This window comes from Bos taurus, chromosome 3 (genome assembly GCF_002263795.3).
Source record: "Bos taurus isolate L1 Dominette 01449 registration number 42190680 breed Hereford chromosome 3, ARS-UCD2.0, whole genome shotgun sequence".
NCBI lineage: Eukaryota > Metazoa > Chordata > Mammalia > Artiodactyla > Bovidae > Bos > Bos taurus.
In genome coordinates, this window is record NC_037330.1 from 11,728,254 (window position 1) to 11,749,535 (window position 21,282).

Consider the following 21,282-nt stretch of genomic DNA (forward strand, 5'->3'; position numbering starts at 1 on the left):
GTGCACATAAGGAAGTGATTATTGGCTAGCCCACTCTCTCCACTATTGATTCCACCTCATCTCATTCGGGTCACCTCTAACTCCCTCCTCCCTCTTCTCTTCTCCATGTAACACTGTGAACCTCTCTGGGTGACCCTCACGGTAGAGAAACTTTTCATCTTTAACATAGATGTTTTATCAATGTTGCTGTATAGAAGGAGCAGTTTTGAAACTAGTGTAAAAATAAGACCAATAACTGGAAGCAGGAGGCTTAAATCCAAACCCTGACTCCAGGGAACTCCTGACTCCAAGGAAAATTAATTGACAGGAGCTCATCAAATGCTTCCATACCGACACTGAAACCAAGCACCACACAAGGGCCAACAAGTTCCAGGGCAAGACATACCAAGCAAATTCTCCAGCAACAAAGGAACACAGCCATGAGCTCCAAGACACAGGCTGCCCAAAGTCACCCCAAAACCATAGACATCTCATAACTCATTACTGGGACCTTCATTGCACTCGAGAGAGACGAAATACAGCTCCACCCACCAGAACACCAACACAAGCTTCCCTAACCAAGAAACCTTGACAAGCCACCTGTACAAACCCACACACAGTGAGGAAATGCCACAATAAAGAGAACTCCACAAACTGCAAGAATACAGAAAGGACACCCTAAAAGCAGCAATTTAAACAAGATGAAGAGACAGAGGAATACCCAGCAGATAAAGGAACAGGATAAATGCCCACCAAACCAAACAAAAGAGGAAGAGATGGGGAATCTACCTGATAAAGAATTCCAAATAATGGTAGTGAAATTGATCCAAAATCTTGAAATCAAAATGGAACCACAGATAAATAGCCTGGAGACAAGGATTGAGAAGATGCAAGAAAGGTTTAACAAGGACCTAGAAGAAATAAAAAAGAGTCAATACATAATGAATAATGCAATAAATGAAATTAAAAACGCTCTGGAGGCAACAAATAGTAGAATAACAGAGGCAGAAGATAGGATTAGTGAATTAGAAGATAGAATGGCAGAAATAAATGAATCAGAGAGGGTAAAAGAAAAATGAATTAAAAGAAATGAGGACAATCTCAGAGACCTCCAGGACAATATTAAATGCTACAACATTCAAATCATAGGGGTCCCAGAAGAAGAAGACAAAAAGAAAGACCATGAGAAAATACTTGAGGAGATAATAGTTGAAAACTTGCCTAAAATGGGGAAGGAAATAATCACCCAAGTCCAAGAAAGCCAGAGAGTCCCAAACAGGATAAACCCAAGGCGAAACACTCCAAGACACATATTAATCAAATTAACAAAGATCAAACATAAAGAACAAATATTAAAAGCAGCAAGGGAAAAACAACAAATAACACACAAGGGGATTCCCATAAGGATAACAGCTGATCTTTCAATAGAAACTCTTCAAGCCAGGAGGGAATGGCAAGACATACTTAAAGTGATGAAAGAAAATAACCTACAGCCCAGATTATTGTACCCAGCAAGGATCTCATTCAAGTATGAAGGAGAAATCAAAAGCTTTTCAGACAAGCAAAAGCTGAGAGAATTCAGCACTATCAAACCAGCTCTCCAACAATTACTAAAGGATCTTCTCTAGACAGGAAACACAAAAATGGTGTATAAATTCGAACCCCAAACAATAAAGTAAATGGCAACGGGATCATACTTATCAATAATTACCTTAAACGTAAGTGGGTTGAATGCCCCAACCAAAAGACAAAGACTGGCTGAATGGATACAAAAACAAGACCCCTACATATGTTGTCTACAAGAGACCCACCTCAAAACAGGGGACACATACAGACTGAAAGTGAAGGGCTGGAAAAAGATTTTCCATGCAAAAAGGGACCAAAAGAAAGCAGGAGTAGCAATACTTATATCAGATAAAATAGACTTTAAAACAAAGGCTGTGAAAAGAGACAAAGATGGTCACTAGACAATGATCAAAGGATCAATCCAAGAAGAAGATATAACAATTATAAATATATATGCACTCAACACGGGAGCACAACAGTATGTAAGACAAATGCTAACGAGTATGAAAGGAGAAATTAACAATAACACAATAATAGTGGGAGACTTTAATACCCCACTCACACCTATGGATAGAGCAACTAAACAGGAAATTAACAAGGAAACACAAACTTTAAATGACACAATAGACCAGTTAGACCTAACTGATATCTATAGGACATTTCATCCCAAAACAATGAATTTCACCTTTTTCTCAGGCGCACATGGAACCTTCTCCAGGATAGATCACATCCTGGGCTATAAATCTAGCCTTGGTAAATTCAAAAAAATAGAAATCATTCCAAGCATCTTTTCTGACCACAATGCAGTAAGATTAGATCTCAATTACAGGAGAAAAACTATTAAAAATTCCAACATATGGAGGCTGAACAACACGCTGCTGAATAACCAACAAATCACAGAAGAAATCAAAAAAGAAATCAAAATTTGCATAGAAACGAATGAAAATGAAAACACAACAACCCAAAACCTGTGGGACACTGTAAAAGCAGTCCTAAGGGGAAAGTTCAGAGCAATACAGGCATACCTCAAGAAACAAGAAAAAAGTCAAATAAATAACCTAACTCTAAACCTAAAGCAACTAGAAAAGGAACTAATGAAGAACCCTAAGGTTAGTAGAAGGGAAGAAATCTTAAAAATTAGGGCAGAAATAAATGCAAAAGAAACAAAAGAGACCATAGCAAAAATCAACAAAGCCAAAAGCTGGTTCTTTGAAAGGATAAATAAAATTGACAAATCATTAGCCAGACTCATCAAGAAACAAAGGGAGAAAAATCAAATCAATAAAATTAGAAGTGAAAATGGAGAGATCACAACAGACAACACAGAAATGCAAAGGATCATAAGAGACTACTATCAGCAATTATATGCCAATAAAATGGACAACCTGGAAGAAATGGACAAATTCTTAGAAAAGTACAACTTGCCAAAACTCGACCAGGAAGAAATAGAAAATCTTAACAGACCCATCACAAGCACGGAAATTGAAACTGTAAACAAAAATCTTCCAGCAAACAAAAGCCCAGGTCCAGACGGCTTCACAGCTGAATTCTACCAAAAATTTAGAGAAGAGCTAACACCTATCCTGCTCAAACTCTTCCAGAAAATTGCAGAGGAAGGTAAACTTCCAAACTCATTCTATGAGGCCACCATCACCCTAATACCAAAACCTGACAAAGATGCCACAAAAAAGAAAACTACAGGCCAATATCACTGATGAACATAGATGCAAAAATCCTTAACAAAATTCTAGCAATCAGAATCCAATGACACATTAAAAAGATCATACACCATGACCAAGTGGGCTTTATCCCAGGGATGCAAGGATTCTTCAATATCCGCAAATCAATCAATGTAATACACCACATTAACAAATTGGAAAATAAAAACCATATGATTATCTCAATAGATGCAGAGAAAGCCTTTGACAAAATTCAACATCCATTTATGATAAAAACTCTCCAGAAAGCAGGAATAGAAGGAACATACCTCAACATAATAAAAGCTATATATGACAAACCCACAGCAAACATGATCCTCAATGGTGAAAAACTGAAAGCATTTCCTCTAAAGTCAGGAACAAGACAAGGGTGCCCACTTTCACCATTACTATTCAACATAGTTTTGGAAGTTTTGGCCACAGCAATCAGAGCAGAAAAAGAAATAAAAGGAATCCAAATTGGAAAAGAAGAAGTAAAACTCTCACTATTTGCAGATGACATGATCCTCTACATAGAAAACCCTAAAGATTCCACCAGAAAATTACTAGAACTAATCAATGATTATAGTAAAGTTGCAGGACATAAAATCAACACACAGAAATCCCTTGCATTCCTATACACTAATAATGAGAAAACAGAAAGAGAAATTAAGGAAACAATTCCATTCACCATTGCAACGGAAAGAATAAAATACTTAGGAATATATCTACCTAGAGAAACTAAAGACCTATACATAGAAAACTATAAAACACTGGTGAAAGAAATCAAAGAGGACACTAATAGATGGAGAAATATACCCTGTTCATGGATTGGAAGAATCAATATAGTGAAAATGAGTATACTACCCAAAGCAATTTATAGATTCAATACAATCCCTATCAAGCTACCAACGGTTTGCTTCACAGAGCTAGAACAAATAATTTCACAATTTGTATGGAAATATAAAAAACCTCGAATAGCCAAAGCAATCTTGAGAAAGAAGAATGGAACTGGAGGAATCAACCTGCCTGACTTCAGGCTCTACTACAAAGCCACAGTTATCAAGACAGTATGGTACTGGCACAAAGACAGAAATATAGATCAATGGAACAAAATAGAAAGCCCAGAGATAAATCCACGCACATATGGACACCTTATCTTTGACAAAGGAGGCAAGAATATACAATGGATTAAAGACAATCTCTTTAACAAGTGGTGCTGGGAAATGTGGTCAACCACTTGTAAAAAAATGAAACTAGAACACTGTCTAACACCATACACCAAAATAAACTCAAAATGGATTAAAGATCTAAACATAATACCAGAAACTATAAAACTCCTAGAAGAGAACATAGGCAAAACACTCTCTGACATACATCACAGCAGGATCCTCTATGACCCACCTCCCAGAATATTGGAAATAAAAGCAAAAATAAACAAATTGGACCTAATTAAACTTAAAAGCTTCTGCACATCAAAGGAAACTATTAGCAAGGTGAAAAGGCAGCCTTCAGAATGGGAGAAAATAATAGCAAATGAAGCAACCGACAAACAACTAATCTCAAAAATATACAAGCAACTCCTACAGCTCAACTCCAGAAGAATAAATGACCCAATCAAAAAATGGGCCAAAGAACTAAACAGACATTTCTCCAAAGAAGACATACAGATGGCTAACAAACACATGAAAAGATGCTCAACATCATTCATTATTAGAGAAATGAAAATCAAAACCACAATGAGGTACCATTTCACACCAGTCAGAATGGCTGTGATCCAAAAGTCTACAAGCAATAAATGCTGGAGAGGGTGTAGAGAAAAGGGAACCCTCTTACACTGTTGGTGGGAATGCAAACTAGTACAGCCACTATGGAGAACAGTGTGGAGATTCCTTAAAAAACTGGAAATAGAACTGCCTTACGATCCAGCAATCCCACTGCTGGGCATACACACTGAGGAAACCAGAAGGGAAAGAGACACGTGTACCCCAACGTTCATCGCAGCACTGTTTATAATAGCCAGGACATGGAAGCAACCTAGATGTCCATCAGCAGATGAATGGATAAGAAAGCTGTGTTACATATACACAATGCAGTATTACTCGGCCATTAAAAAGAATACATTTGAATCAGTTCTAATGAGGTGGATGAAACTGGAGCCTATTATACAGAGTGAAGTAAGCCAGAAAGAAAAACACCGATACAGTATACTAACACATATATATGGAATTTAGAAAGATGGTAACAATAACCCTGTGTACGAGACAGCAAAAGAGACACTGATGTATAGAACAGTCTTATGGACTCTGTTGCAGAGGGAGAGGGTGGGAAGATTTGGGAGAATGGCATTGAAACATGTATAATATCATGTATGAAATGAGTTGCCAGTCCAGGTTCAATGCATGATACTGGATGCTTGGGTCTAGTGCACTGGGACGACCCAGAGGGATGGTATGGGGAGAGAGGAGGGAGGAGAGTTCAGGATGGGGAACACATATATACCTGTGGCAGATTCATTTTGATATTTGGCAAACCTAATACAATTTGTAAAGTTTAAAAATAAAATAAAATTTAAAAAAAGAAAATTATATTGGTCAGTGGTATGTGACCTTCTTTTCAGTAGCTCTTCTCCTCTACTACTTTCAGTAACCAATCTTCATTAGACAAATAAAACTTCAGAAATTATGCCCCAGCTTCAGGCTAAGTCAAAATAACTTTTTGTAATAGGCTCATTAACAGTAGAACTTCCTTCTGCCTTTGTAATATTTTATAATCTCCATGTATATTTTGATCTTTCCTATTATCAAATAAAGCATTGCTATGTCAGCAAGTAAATTGGCATTTTTTCACCCAAAGTTCAGAGATGTTTTCCTTAAGATGTCATATCCTATGTCCTCTTTATACATATTTGACAAGTTTTAACAATACATTTAGCATTCACTGGAGAAATATTTGGACTGTAATCAATATGTTGGCTCTCAGGATAATTTTTGGTTTTCTCCATTAAGGAAAATATTCCAAATTTGTGGATATATATCATCTATATTTTGAGTGTAAAGAGAGGTTTTCACTAAGTCATCTTATTTACATAGATAAGAAGATACAAAATGAGTAATAAAACATTCTTTTTTCCTGGAAATAAATCAAATAGACTTCATCCTTCAATATTCAAAGTCCCTCAAGCTAGGCTTCAACAGCACATGAACCAAGGGCTCCCAGATGTACAAGTTGGATATAAAAAAGGCAGAGGAACCGCAGATCAAATTGCTAACATCTGTTGGATCATAGATCACAAGAAAAAACAAGGGAAATCCAGAAAAACATCTACTTCTGCTTTATTGACTACACTAAAGCCTTTGGCTGGGTGAAGCAGAACAAACTGTGGGAAATTCTTCAAGAGATGGGAATACCAGGCCATCTTACCTGCCTCCTGAGAAACCTGTATGCAGGTCAAGAAGCAGCAGTTAGAAACAGACTTGGAAAAACGAACTGGTTCAAAATTGGGAAAGAACTACATCAAGGATGTATATTGTCAACCTGATTATTTGACTTCTATGCAGAATACATCATGTGAAATGCTGGGCTCGGTAAAGCTCAACCTGGAATCAAGGTTGCCAGGAAAAATATCAACAACCACAGATAAGCAGATGATACAACTCTAATGGCAGAAAGTGAAGAGTACTAAAAAGCCTCTTGATGAGGATGAAAGAAGAGAGTGAAAAAGCTGGCCTGAAACTCAGTATTCTAAAACTAAGATCATGGCAACCAGTCCCATCACTTACTGGCAAATTGTTGCCATGGTTCAGTTGTTCACTTGTGTCTGACTGTTTGCAACCCCATGGACTGCAGCACACCAGGCTTCCCTGTCCTTCACCATTTCCCAGAGCTTGCTCGAACTCATATCCATTGAGTTGGAGATGCCATCTGAACATCGCATCCTCTGTCACCCCCTTCTCCTACTGTCCTCAATCTTTCCCAGCATTGGAGCCTTTTCTAAAGACTCAGCTCTTCATATCAGGTAGCCACAATATTGGATCTTCAGCTTCAGCAACAGTCCTCCCAATGAATATTCAGGGTTGATTTCTTTTAAGATTGACAGGTTTGATCTCCTTGTTGTCCAAGGGACTCTCAAGACTCTTCTCCAAGAGCACAGTTCAAAAGCATCAATTCTACAGTACTCAGCCTTCTTTATGGTTCATTTCTCACATCCAAACATGACTTCTGAAAAATCATAGCTTTGACTCTATGGACCATTGTTGGTAAAGTAATGTCTCTGCTTTTTAATACATTGTACAGGTTTATCATAGCTTTTCTTCCAAGCAGCAAGCGTCTTTTAATTTCATGGCTGCAGTCACCATCTTCAGTGATTTTGGAGCCCCCCAAAATAAAGTCTGTCAGTGTTTCCACTGTTTCCCCATCTATTTGCTGTCAAATGATGGGACCAGATGCCATGATCTTATTTTTCTGAATGTTGAACTTTAAGCCAACTTTTTCACTCTCTTCTTTCACTTTCATCAAGAGGCGTCTTAGTTCTTTTTCACTTTCTGCCATAAGGGTGAGGTTATCTGCATATCTGAGGTTATTCATATTTCTCCCGGCAGTCTTGATTCAAACTCATGCTTCTCCAGCCCAGCATTTCTCATGATGTACTCTGCATATAAGTTAAATAAGCATATAAGTTAAATAAGGTGACAATATTCAGCCTTGTCGCACTTTTTTTTCCCAATTTTGAACCAGTTTTTTACTCTTTATCTGGTTCTAACTGCTGTTTCTTGACCTGCGTACAGGTTTCTCAGGAGGCAGGTCAGGTGGTCTGGTATTCCCATCTCCTGAGGAACTTTCCACATTTTGTTCTAGTCCACACAGCCAAAGGCTTTAGCATAGTTAATGAAGCAGAAGTGGGTATTTTTCTGGAATTCTCTTGCTTTTTCTATGATTCAATGGATGTTGGCAATTTGATCTCTGGTTCCTCTGCCTTTTCTAAATCCAGCTTTTACATCTAGAAGTTCTAGGTCCACATACTGTTGAAACTTAGCTTGGAGAATTTTGAGCATGACCTTGATAGCATGAGAAATGACTGCAATTGTAAGTAGTTTGAAATTCTTTGGAATTCCCCTTCTTTGGGATTGGAATGAAAACTGACATTTTCCAGGCCTGTAGCCAGTGCTGAGTTTTCCAAATTTGCTGGCATATTCAGTGCAGCACTTTCACAGCATCATCTTTTATGATTTGAAATAGCTCAGCTAGAATTCCATCACCTCCACTAGCTTTGTTCGTAGTGCTGTTTCCTAAGGCTCACTAGACTTCTCACTCCAGGATGTCTGGTTGTAGGTGACTATCACACCTTTTGGATATCCAGATCATTTTTGTGTAGTTCTTCTGTTATTCTTGCCACTTTTCTTAATATCTTCTGTTTCTGTTAGGTCCATACCATTTTTGTCCTTTATTGTGCCCATCTTTGCATGAAATGTTCCCTTGGTATTTTTATTTTCTTGAAGCAAATTCTAATCTTTCCCATTCTATTTTTTTCCTCTATGTCTGTGCATTGTTCACTTAGAAAGGTTTTCTTATCTCTCCTTGCTCTTCTTTAGAACTCTCCATTCAGATGGGTATAACTTTCCTTTTCTCCTTTGCCTTTCACTTCTCTTCTCTCCTCAGCTATTTGTAAGGCTTCCTCAGACAACCATTTTGCCTTTTTGCATTTCTTTTTCCTGGGCATGGTTTTGATCACTGCCTCCTGTACAATGTTACAAACCTCTGTCCATAGTTCCTCAGGCACTCTATCTGTCAAATCTAACCCCTTGAATCTATTTCTCACTTCCACTGTATAATTGTAAGGGAATCGATTTAGGTCATACCTGAATGACCTAGTGGTTTTCCCAACTTTCTTCGATTTAAGTCTGATAGTTGCAATAAGGAGTTCATGATCTGAGCCACAGTCAGATCCCAGTGTTTTTCTTTTTTTTTCTGACTGTATAGAGTTTCTCCATCTTTGGCTGCAAATAATATGATCAATCTGATTTCAATATTGACCATCTGATGATGTCCATGTATGTAAAGTCACCCCTTTTGTTGTTGGAAGTGTTTCTTTGCTATGACCAGTGCGTTCTCTGCACAAAACTTTGTTAGCCTTTACACTGCTTCATTTTGGACTCCAAAGCCAAACTTGCCTGTTACTCCAGGTATCTCTCAACTTCCTATTTTTGCATTCCAGTCTCCTATGATGAAAAGGACATATTTTTTGGTGTTAGTTCTAAAAGTTCTTGTAGGACTTAGAACTATTCACTTCAGTTTCTTTGGCATTAGTGGTTGGGGCATAGACTTGGATTACTATGATACTGAACATTCTGTCATTTTTGAGATTGCACCCATATACTGCATTTCAAAATCTTTTGTTGACTATGAGGGTTATTCCATTTCATCTAAGGGATTCTTGCCCATTTGAATGAAATTAGCCCTTTCCAGTCCATTTTACTTCACTGATTTCTAAAATGTCAATGTTCACTCAGCGTCTCCTGTTTGACCACTTCCAATTTATCTTGATTCATGGACCTAACATTCCAGGTTCCTATGCAGTATTGCTCTTTATAGTATCAGGATTTAATTTCACCACCAAACACATTCAGAGCTGGACTTTTTTTTTTTTTTTTTTCCACTTTGGGCCATATTTTTCATTCTTTCTGGAGCTACATCTCTGCTCTTCTCCCGTAGTATATTGGGCACCTACTCTCCTGTGGACTTCATCTTTCAATGAAATATCATTTTATCTTTTCATATTGTCCATGGGGTCCTCAAGACAAGAATGCTGAAGTGATTTGCCATTCCCTTCTCCAGTGGACAACATTTTGTCAGAACTCCCCACCATCTGTCTTGGGTGGCCCTACATGGCATGCCTCATAGTTTCATTGAGTTAGACAAAACTGTGATCCATGTGATCAGTTTGGTTTTCTGTGATTGTGGTTTGCATTCTGTCTGCCCTCTGATGGATGAGGATAAAGGCTTGTGGAAGCTTCCTGGTGTGAGGTACTGATCGTGGTGAAAACTGTGTCTTGCTCTCATGGGCAAGGTCATGCTCAGTAAATCTTTAATCCAATTTTCTACTGATGGGACGGCCTAAAGCCAAACTCTGGTAGAGGTAATGGTAACCTCCTCCAGGACTTATGCCAGCATGCTGCATATCCCAAGACTATTGCACTCAGTGTCTCTGGCTTGGGGCAGGCCAATGTGGACCCATACCTCTGCCAGAGACTCCCAAATACTCACAGGCAAGTCTGGTTCAGTCTCTTGTGGGATCAGTGCTCTTTTCTCCTGGGTTCTGGTGCACACAATGTTTTGTTTGTGCCTTCCAAGAGTTTTTTTACCCAGCCCTGTGGAAGTTCTGTAATCAAATCCCACTGGCCTTCAAAGGTATATTCCCTGGAGGTTCTTAGCTGCTCTGCCAGATCCCCAGGTTGGGAAATTTCTTGTGGGCCCCAGAACTTTCACAGTAAGAAAGAACTGTTGTTAAATTTGTTATACCAGAACTCCTTTGATTCTCCAGTTTGTGGGCCATATGCTCAGTTGTTCTATTCAGTTCAGTCACAATCATGTTCAACTCGTTGCAAATCCATAGAATGCAGCACATCAGACTTCCCTGTCCCTCACTAACTCCTGGAGCTTACTCAAACTCATGTTCATGAAGTCAGTGATACCATCCAACCATCTTATTCTTTATTGTCCCCTTCTCCTCCTGCCCTCAATTTCCCAGCTTCAGGGTCTTTTCAAATGAGTCAGTCCTTCACATCAGGTGGCCAAAGTATTCAAGCTTCTGCTTTGGTATCAGTTCTTCTGGTGAATATTCAGGACTGATTTCCTTTAGGATTGACTGGTTTGATTTCCATGCAGTCCAAGAAACTGAAGAGTCTTCTCCAATACCACAGTTCAAAGGTATCAGTTCATTAGTGCTCAGTATTCTTTATGGTCCAGCTTTGACATCCTTTGACCACTAGACCATTCAGGTATGACCGAAATCAAATCCCTTATGATTATACAGTGAAAGTGAGAAGTAGATTTAAGGGCCTAGATCTGATAGATAGAGTGCCTGATGAACTATGGACTGAGGTTCGTGACATTGTACAGGAGACAGGGATCAAGACCATCCCCATGGAAAATAAATGCAAAATAGCAAAATGCCTGTCTGGGTAGGCCTTACATATAGCTGTAAAAAGAAGAGAACTGAAAAGCAAAGGAGAAAAGGAAAGATATAAGCATCTGAATGCAGAGTTCCAAAGAATAGCAAGAAGAGATAAGAAAGCCTTCCTCAGAGATCAATGCAAAAAAATAGAGGAAAACAACAGAATGGGAAGGACTAGGGATCTCTTCAAGAAAATCAGAGATACCAAAGGAACATTTCATGCAAAGATGGGCTCGATAAAGGACAGAAATGGTATGGACCTAACAGAAGCAGAAGATATTAAGAAGAGATGGCAAGAATACACAGAAGAACTGTACAAAAAAGGTCTTCATGACCCAGATAATCACGATGGTGTGATCACTCACCTAGAGCCAGACATCCTGGAATGTGAAGTCAAGTGGGCCTTACAAAGCATCACTATGAACAAAGTAAGTGAAGGTGATGGAATTCCAGTTGAGCTATGCCAAATCCTGAAAGATGATGCTGTGAAAGTGCCGCATACAATATGCCAGCAAATTTGGAAAACTCAGCACTGGCCACAGGACTGGAAAAGGTCAGTTTTCCTTCCAATCCCAAAGAAAGGCAATGCCAAAGAATGCTCAAACTACCACACAATTGCACTCATCTCACACATTAGTAAAGTAATGCTCAAAATTCTCCAAGCAAGGCTTCTGCAATATGTGAACCATGAACTTCCTGGTATTCAAGCTGGTTTTAGAAAAGGCAGAGGAACCAGAGATCAAATTGCCAACATCTGCTGGATCATGGAAAAAGCAAGAGAATTCCAGAAAAACAGTTATTTCTGCTTTATTGACTATGCCAAAGCCTTTGACTGTGTGGATCACAATAAACTGTGGAAAATTCTGAAAGAGATCTGAATACCAGGCCACCTGATCTGCCTCTTGAGAAATGTCTATGCAGGTCAGGAAGCAACAGTTAGAAATGGACATGGAACAACAGACTGGTTCCAAATAGGAAAAGGAGTACATCAAGGCTGTATATTGTCACCCTGTTTATTTAACTTCTATGCAGATTACATCATGAGAAACTCTGGACTGGAAGAAACACAAGCTGGAATCAAGATTGCTGGGAGAAATATCAATAACCTCAGATATGCAGATGACACCACCCTTATGGCAGAAAGTGAAGAGGAACGGAAAAGCCTCTTGATGAAAGTGAAAGTGGAGAGTGAAAAAGTTGGTTTAAAGTTCAACATTCAGAAAACAAAGATCATGGCATCCGGTCCCATCACTTCATGGGAAATAGATGGGGAAACAGTGAAAAGAGTGTCAGACTTTATTTTTCTGGGCTCCAAAATCACTGCAGATGGTGACTGCAGCCATGAAATTAAAAGACGCTTACTCCTTGGAAGGAAAGTTATGACCAACCTAGAGAGCATATTGAAAAGCAGAGACATTACTTTGCCAACAAAGGTCCGTCTAATCAAGGCTATGGTTTTTCCAGTGGTCATGTATGGATGTTAGAGTTGGACTGTGAAGAAAGCTGAGCGCCGAAGAATTGATGCTTTTGAACTGTGGTGTTGGAGAAGACTCTTGAGAGTCCCGTGGACTGCAAGGAGATCCAACTAGTCCATTCTAAACGAGATCAGTCCTGGTTGTTCTTTGGAAACACTGATGCTAAAGCTGAAACTCCAATACTTTGGCCACCTCATACAAAGAGTTCACTCATTGGAAAAGACTCTGATGCTGGGAGGGATTGGGGGCAGGAGGAGAAGGGGACGACAGAGGATGAGATGGCTGGATGGCATAACTGACTCGATGGACGTGAATCTCAGTGAACTCCGGGAGTTGGTGCTGGACAGGGAGACCTGGCATGCTACGATTCATGGGGTGGCAAGGAGTCAGACACGACTGAATGACTGATCTTATCTTATCTTGACATCCTTTTATGACTACTGGAAAAATCACAGCTTTGACTAGATGCACCTTTGTCAGCAAAGTAATGTCTCTGCTTTTTAATATGCTGTCTAGGTTGGTCACAGGATTTCTTACAAGGAGCAAGTGTTTTAATTTCATGGTTGAAATCACCATCTGCAGTGATTATGGAGCCCAAGAAAATAAAGTCTCTCACTGTTTCTATTATTTCCCCATCTATTTGCAATGAAGTAATGTGACCAGATGCCATGATCTTCATTTTCTGAATGTTGAGGTTTAAGCCAACTTTTTCAGTCTCCTCTTTCACTTTCGTCAAGTGGCTCTTTAGTTCCTCTTCAACTTCTGCCTTAATGGTGGTGTCATCTGCATATCTGAGGCTCTGTAGTGGGGCTAATGGTGACCTCCTCCAAGAGGACTTATGCCACACACTGCAACCCCCAGGACTGCTGCTGCCAAAGTCCTTGTCACCATGACAGGCCACTACTTACCCCCACTACCTCCACAGGAGACACTCAAATACTCAAAGGCAGGTCTGGCTCAGTCAGCTGTGCAGGTCACTGCTCCCTCCCTAGGACCTGGTGCACACAGGTTTCCTTTGCATGCTCCAAGTGTCTCTGGAGGGGATGAGGTTTATTTTAAGTGCAGTTGCCCTGCTCATGCCATCTTGTTTCAGGATCTCCTTTGTGCTTGGACATGAGATATCTTTTTTTGGTGGAATCTAATATTCTGTCTATGCTTTTTCAGCAGCTCATTGAAATATTGGTGTTCTTGACAGAGAAGATAAATGTGCATTCTTCTACTCTGCCATCTTATGGGTATGAGATGGCAAATAGAAAGGGAAATAGAAGTGCAAACAGTGAGATATTTTTGTGTGTGTGCTCCAAAATCACTGCATACTGTAACTGCAGCCATGGAATTAAAAGGCACTTGCTGCTTTGAAGGAAAGCTATGACAGACTTGTACAGCATGTTACAAAAAACAGAGATATCACTTTGCCAACTAAGGTCCACATAGTCAAAGCTTTGGTTTTTCCAGTAGTCATGTACAGATAAAAGAGTTGGACCACAAAGAAGGTTTTACACCAAAGAATTGACGCTTTTGAATTGTGGTGCTGGAGAAGACTCTTGAGAGTTCCTTGGACTGCAAGGAGATCAAGCCAGTCAATCATAAAGGATATCCACCCTGAATATTCATTAGAAGGACTGGTGCTGAATCTGATGCTCTGGTAATTTGGCCATATAATGTGAAGAGCTGATGCATTGGGGGAAAAAAACCCTGATGATGGGAAAGCTTGAAGGCAAAAGGAGAAGAGGCAGCAGAGGATGAGATGATTAGATAACATCATCAACTCAATGGACATGAATGTGACCAAAATTCAGGAAATAGTGAAGGAGAGGGAAGACTGGCATTCTGTAAAGTCCCTGGGATTACAAGGAGTCAGACACAACTGAGTGGCTGAACAACAACAAATGCTAGCCATTGTTTCTTGAGGCTCACCTGCCCCAACTGTGACATGAGAGCCTTTTCACACCAGTCATTTGTGAATCCTTTCAACACACCTTCATCATTGAGCTTCTCTTTACCTTATGGCATGCAGAGTTCCAAAGAATAGCAAGGAGAGATAAGAAAGCCTTCCTCAGCGATCAATGTAAAGAAATAGAGGAAAACAATAGAATGGGAAAGACTAGAGCTCTCTTCAAGAAAATTAGAGATACCAAGGGAACATTTCATGCAAAGATGGGCTTGATAAAGGACAGAAATGGTATGGACCTAACAGAAGCAAAACATATTAAGAAGAGGTGGCAAAAATACACAGAAGAACTGTACAAAAAGGATCTTCACAACCAAGATAATCAAGATGGTGTGATCACTCACCTAGAGCCAGACATCCTGGAATGTGAAGTCAAGTGAGCCTTGGAAAGCATCACTACGAACAAAGCTAGAGGAGGTGATAGAATTCCAGTTGAGGTACTTCAAGTCCTGAAAGATGATGCTGTGAAAGTGTTAAACTCATATGCCAGCAAATTTGGAAAACTCATCAGTGGCCGCTGCACTGGAAAAGGTCAGTTTTCATTTCAATCCCAAAGATAGGCAATGTCAAACAATGCTCAAACTACCACACAATTGCACTCATCTCACATGCTAGCAAAGTAAAGCTCAAATTTCTCTAGGCCAGGCTTCAGAAATACATGAACCATGAACTTCCAGATGTTCAAGCTGGTTTTAGAAAAGGCAGAGGAACCAGAGATCAAATTGTCAACACCCATTGGAACATCAAAAAAGCAAGAGAGTTTCAGAAAAACATCTATTTCTGCTTTATTAACTATGCCAAAGCCTTTGACTGTGTGGATCCCAATAAACTGTGGAAAATTCTGAAAGAGATGGGAATACCAGACCACCTGACCTGCCACTTGAGAAACCTATATGCAGTTCAGGAAGCAACAGTTAGAACTGGACAAGGAACAACAGAGTGGTTCCAAATAGGAAAAAAAGTACATCAAGGCTGTATATTGTCACCCTGCTTATTTAACTTAATTCACAGTACATCACGAGAAACCCTGGGCTGAAAGAAGCACAAGCTGAAATCAAGATTGCTGGGAGAAAGCTCAATAACCTCAGATATGCAGATGACACCACCTTTATGGCAGAAAGTGAAGAGGAACTAAAAAGGCTCTTGATGAAAGTGCAAGAAGAGAGTGAACAAGTTGGCTTATAGCTCAACATTCAGAAAATGAAGATCATGGCATCCGGTCCCATCACTTCATGGGAAATAGATGGGGAAACAGTGAAAAGGGTGTCATATTTTATTTTGGGGGCTCCAAAGACACTTACTCCTTGGAAGGAAAGTTATGACCAACCTAGATAGCATATTCCAAAGCAGAGACATTACTTTGCCAACAAATGTCCGTCTAGTCAAGGCTATGGTTTTTCCAGTGATCATGTATGGATGTGAGAGTTGGATTGTGAAGAAAGCTGAGTGCCGAAGAATTGAGCTTTTGAACTGTGGTGTTGGAAAAGACTCTTGAGAGTCCCTTGGACTGCAAGGAGATCCAACTAGTCCATTCTAAAGGAGATCAGTCCTGGGTGTTCTTTGGAAAGACTAATGCTAAAGCTGAAATTCCAATATTTGGCTACCTCATGTGAAGAGTTGACTCATTGGAAAAGACTCTGATGCTGGGAGGGATTGGGGGCAGGAGGAGAAGGGGACGACAGAGGATGAGATGGCTGGATGGCATCACCGACTCTATGGACATGAGTTTGAGTGAAATCTGGGAGTTGGTGATGGACAGGGAAGGCTGGTGTGCTGCCGTTCACAGGATCACAAAGAGTTGGACATGACTGATCAAATGAACTGAACTGAACTGAATTGCTGGCAAAGTTGTTCCAGACTCTTGAAGAATCTTTCTGCCCCAACTAGAAATCAGGCATTTCTTCAAAGTCCTTTGGATCCTTTAGTGTGAAAATATGGCAAAGCCTTAATGTGAGCACTAAGTCTTGGTTTTGTGGCTTTTTAAGTGGTCAGGACATTTTTTAAGCCTAAATATTATGATTTTTTAATTATGCTTGCAATTCAAGTTTAAGATTGCAGAGTCTAGTATTACATCTATCTCGCATCACCTTCTCTAGACAGAAAATCTTGGTTCCAAGTGAATTAACACAACTATATAATCACCTAAACTATATACTATCCACCCGTCACACTGTATACTATATTTCAGTAGCCTATACAAACATGATAGTCTTACAATAACAGTAATAACTCTACCATCAGAAATAAGTTTTCGACAGGGATCCACTGAGAACAAGCCATTCTCTAAGGAACTCATAATTAGAAGGAAAAGAAAAAGAAAAGGAACTGCAGTGTTCTGTGTACAGAGTAAACTGAATCTCTGTACAATACCAGTCAAGGGAGAGTTTCTTCTACTCTAACAGTAAGGAAGGCTATCTGGAGAAACAAGCTGCTCAGCTGACCCTCATAGTTAGAAAATCATCCAAATAAAGAGAGTGAAATTATGTTAAAAATTCTCAGCAACTCTTCAAATATACTTACCTCAGCATAACTATTGTTAGATCAATTTGAAAAATGATATTTCAGCAGAAGCAAAAAAAAAAAAGTTTTAAATAAGAAGTCAAAAGCATGTCACCATGGAGTTGTGTACATCATTTCATTTATTCCAAGGTGTATTCTTTCTCACAAATCACATCCGTGAAATCTGAGTGGATCCTGCTAGTGCTATTGTCTCATAATAACAATTTTCATTTATGTTTCTGCTAGGGTATACATTATGATTTATCTTACAACCTACAGGAACAATGATTTGATCAAATGTGATGATTATTTGATGAATATGATGAGATTGACTCCTAGGCTGACAACTTGAGTTTCAGGGTTCCTGGATACTTATTCCAAATGCAAAAGGAGACATGGTCAGGGCTCACAAGATATTCTGATATGACCTGTTAAGAACACAAGCAAAAAAATGCTCAACTTAAGAGATATTTGTACACTATGTACATAGCAGCATTATTCACAACAGCTAAAATGTGAATTAACACAAGTGTCTGTTGAGAGATGAACAGGTAAACAAAACAACATATAAAAGGAAAGAAATTCTAATACAGGCCACCACATGAATGAATTATGAGGACATAATGCTAGGTGGAGTAAGCCATTCACAAAATGACAAATGATTTCATTTCTATGAGGTACCTAGAGTAGACAGATTCATATAGACAGAAAGTAGAATGGTGGTTGGCAGGGCCTGAGGGAGAAAGGATTGGGGAAAGTGGTTTAATGGGCATAGACTTCTAGGTTTTCAAGATGAAAAGAATTCTAAGGATTGGCTGCATAAATGTGAATGTACTTAACACTACTAAACTCTAAGTGTAAAAATGGCTAATGCAGTAAATTTTCCAAGACATATTTTACTGCAGTTTAGAAAAAATAAATTTACCTACAGATGGGAGTTGGGGACAAAAGGGAAATGTTCTAGCAGAAATTTTGAGACTAAAGACATGTAATATTAATAGATAAAAAGGAGGGAAAGAATAAAAGGATGGACTGAAAAAAAATAGTTTAAAAAATGAAAACTCACCAGTATCTCCAAAACCATCAGATCAGATCAGATCAGATCAGTCGCTCAGTCATGTCCAACTCTGTGCGACCCCATGAATCGCAGCACACCAAATGCAAGGCATATCAAAAGGATCAAGGAGGGTACTATTATTGCCACAAGTATCAAGCCAATGGATGTGGGGTGTCCTGGAAATTGGGAGAAGACAAAGGAATGTCACTTCAAACCCATTCTCTAGTTCTCCAGGCCTTCTTGCCCCATCTGAGTGTCAGCACCATCATTAACTGCTTCTGATGCCTGGGCATCTCCCATTCACTTTCTCATATTCCCAGAGGTCTTATATGCACAGCCAAGCCTTAATCTTTCCTTCTTGCTGAATCCCACTGAGACTACAGTGGGACTACTACTGTAGTAGTGAAGACTACTTCATTTTAATCTATTGTACAGCTTAGATCAGCTATTTTCATACTTCTGGCACTGTAGTCTTAGAAAGAAATCTCAAACTCTGTCTCTCTGACTCTCTTTCTGTCTTCCTGATTCTCTTTCCTCCCCACCTATCCTCTCTCCATGCCAGTCTTGCTCCCTCCATCCTTCTCTCACCCATCAAATTCCTCCCCTTCCTGTGTCCCCCTTTCTGATCTTGAGAGCCATTTCCTCCCATTCCCAGTTGGGCCCCAGTTCCTTCTTACCCCAGTACAGGATGATGTCCTGGTCTCCTAGACTGCTGTGCTTCACTCGGCAATTCAGGCCAGCTGCCTCCCCAGCTGCCACATTTAGGGTTACTCGGAGATACCAAGTCCAGTCTGCATTGGGCATGATGTCTCCTTGCTGAGTGCCAGGCTGCTCCTGCTCGCCCCTCATCCACATCACCCGCACAGGTTTTGGGTAGAATCCTGAGACGTGGCACACCAGCAGTAGGCGGCCAGGCCCAGGAGTGGGGCCACTGGACAGCCAGGCTTCAGGCTTCACTGGGGTAGACAGGAGCAGTAAGAATGTCAGATTATGCCTCTAATCCAGAGCATGGGGACTCAGAAACCCACAAATATGGACAGTTTCCTCTTCCACTCCTATGGGCACGAAATGACTTATTATTTTTTTTTTAATTTTATTTTATTTTTAAACTTTACCAAGTTTTGCCAAATATCAAAATGAATCCACCACAGGTATACATGTGTTCCCAAATGACTTATTGATTAATCAATTCTCTATTTAGGTACGTCTCACTTTTGAATTTAAAGAAAGTTGTGGGAGGAGAAATAGAAACATCTTGGGGAGAGCATAAGACTAACCTTGTCTCTGCAGTTCTGCCTTCCCTGCATCGAGGACACCCAGAAGATATTGAGGACAGGTTTCTGAGAGGAGTCTCTCGATATAAGAGATGACTGCATTCTGAGTCATGAGTGCACAAAACTTCTGCCCCCTGAAGCCGCTGTCTGGTGCAGGTACACAGGAATGATTCTGGATACTCACAAAATCCAGTCCTCCTAAAGCTCCTCTCAAAGAGCTTCCTATGGCCTCCCCAGAATGCAGCTCACAGCCTGCTGTGAGCTGGATCACAAAGGGATCTGTGTAAAAGAAAACTGAGACAAGTTATTAAAAAGCAAACAGGAAAGAAAGAGACGAGAAAAAGGCATAGGATTTTTTACTTTAGTGGCAACAAGTTGAGAGGTGAAATTATTGACATAAAACCAATTACAGTATTCAGGACTTTTCAGAAAGAGCACTGGGGAGAGGTATGCATATCATCAGTCGTGGGGTTAGGCTGTTTTAAGGATGTAGAGGGGGCAAGAGGGGAGAGGGGCAATGTGTGATGGAGTCAGAAGTGCAGCATTCCATGGTGTAGGGAATGGTTACATGCAGAGAAGGGATCAGGCAGAAGATGTTTGAGGACATCAATTGGAGGAATAGGAAGCCACACTTAAGTTCACTCAAGCACAGAGTAGGAAAAGGAGATTCTTCCTTGAGGTTTTAGAGAAGCAAGTTACATAGACCCAAACAAGAAATAACCACAAGAGTGGCCATGTACACAGAAGAGAGCAAGAAACAGGAAGAATCTCAGATACTGGATGGAGGTATGGAGTCGGGGTTGAAGGCTACTCTGGACAATTGTGTACATGCAGTTGGATAAAGAGGGGGAAAAGGGACAATCATCAGAGGGAGCAGTAGCCTGACACAAGAGAAAGAAAAGTCATTGAGAGTCTTTCCAGATCAGGGGACTATACTCACATTCCAACTGGAACTCATTGACTCGATCCTGCATTCCGCAAGTGAATCCAATTAAGTAGGCTCGGAAGAGGTCCTGCAGCTCAGTCACCTCATCATCACTAAAGTTGCCCTTGGACCAGGGCTTCAGGAAAATGGCAGTGCCCAAGTCACTCTCCAAGCCATGAATCTGCAAGTCATCCAACCAGCCTGAGCCTTGATTTTGAGCACATGTGTTATTGACAAAGGTTGAAATCTGCATGAGATGGAAGGAGGTTGGCCCCTGGAACACTGTAGCAGTGGAAAGATAAGAAGAATGATGGGTAAATGTGGAATCAGGATAGTATGAAAAAAAAACCCAGAATCTGAACAACAATACAAAATTTGAAACAGTCCCCTGCCCCCAAAACTTCTGGCTCCATCTCCAGCCTCCAGAAAAAGGGAGAGGGCTGGAGACAGCAGAGACCAGACCCTTAGTGGTAGGTGCAGCATGCTTTTATCCAGAACCCCTGCACCTGTGCTGGGAGCAGCCAGAGTCATTCTTACCATCCGCATTGTCACCACCTGGGAGGATAACTCCAAGTAACAGAAGTGGTAGAAGCAGCATTTCACTGGGAAGTAGAACTTCTGACTCTCAGAGCTGGTATTTGATCTCTAATTTCAGCATTTTTTTTTTCAGTACTCTAAAGTGACTT

The 21,282-nt window shown here is 40.1% G+C and overlaps 1 protein-coding gene across 2 annotated transcripts; it reads right to left on the minus strand.

The window, feature by feature from the left end:
• Positions 1–17,462: 17,462 nt before the first annotated feature.
• On the minus strand, positions 17,463–21,282 carry LOC781726 (T-cell surface glycoprotein CD1b-2-like). Of its 2 annotated transcripts, none has more exons than XM_010802825.4 (6): positions 21,134–21,282; positions 20,612–20,878; positions 19,675–19,965; positions 19,075–19,353; positions 18,407–18,573; positions 17,463–17,768 (listed from the first exon to the last, which is right to left on the minus strand). In XM_010802825.4, the coding sequence occupies exons 1-5, from the start codon at positions 21,192–21,194 to the stop codon at positions 18,452–18,454; spliced, it is 1,020 nt and encodes a 339-aa protein (XP_010801127.1). In that variant the 5' UTR covers positions 21,195–21,282; the 3' UTR covers positions 17,463–17,768; positions 18,407–18,451. The 2 variants fall into 2 exon arrangements, with proteins under 2 accessions (XP_010801127.1, XP_005203635.1); XM_005203578.5 differs by having other exon boundaries at positions 19,675–19,950; positions 21,134–21,280.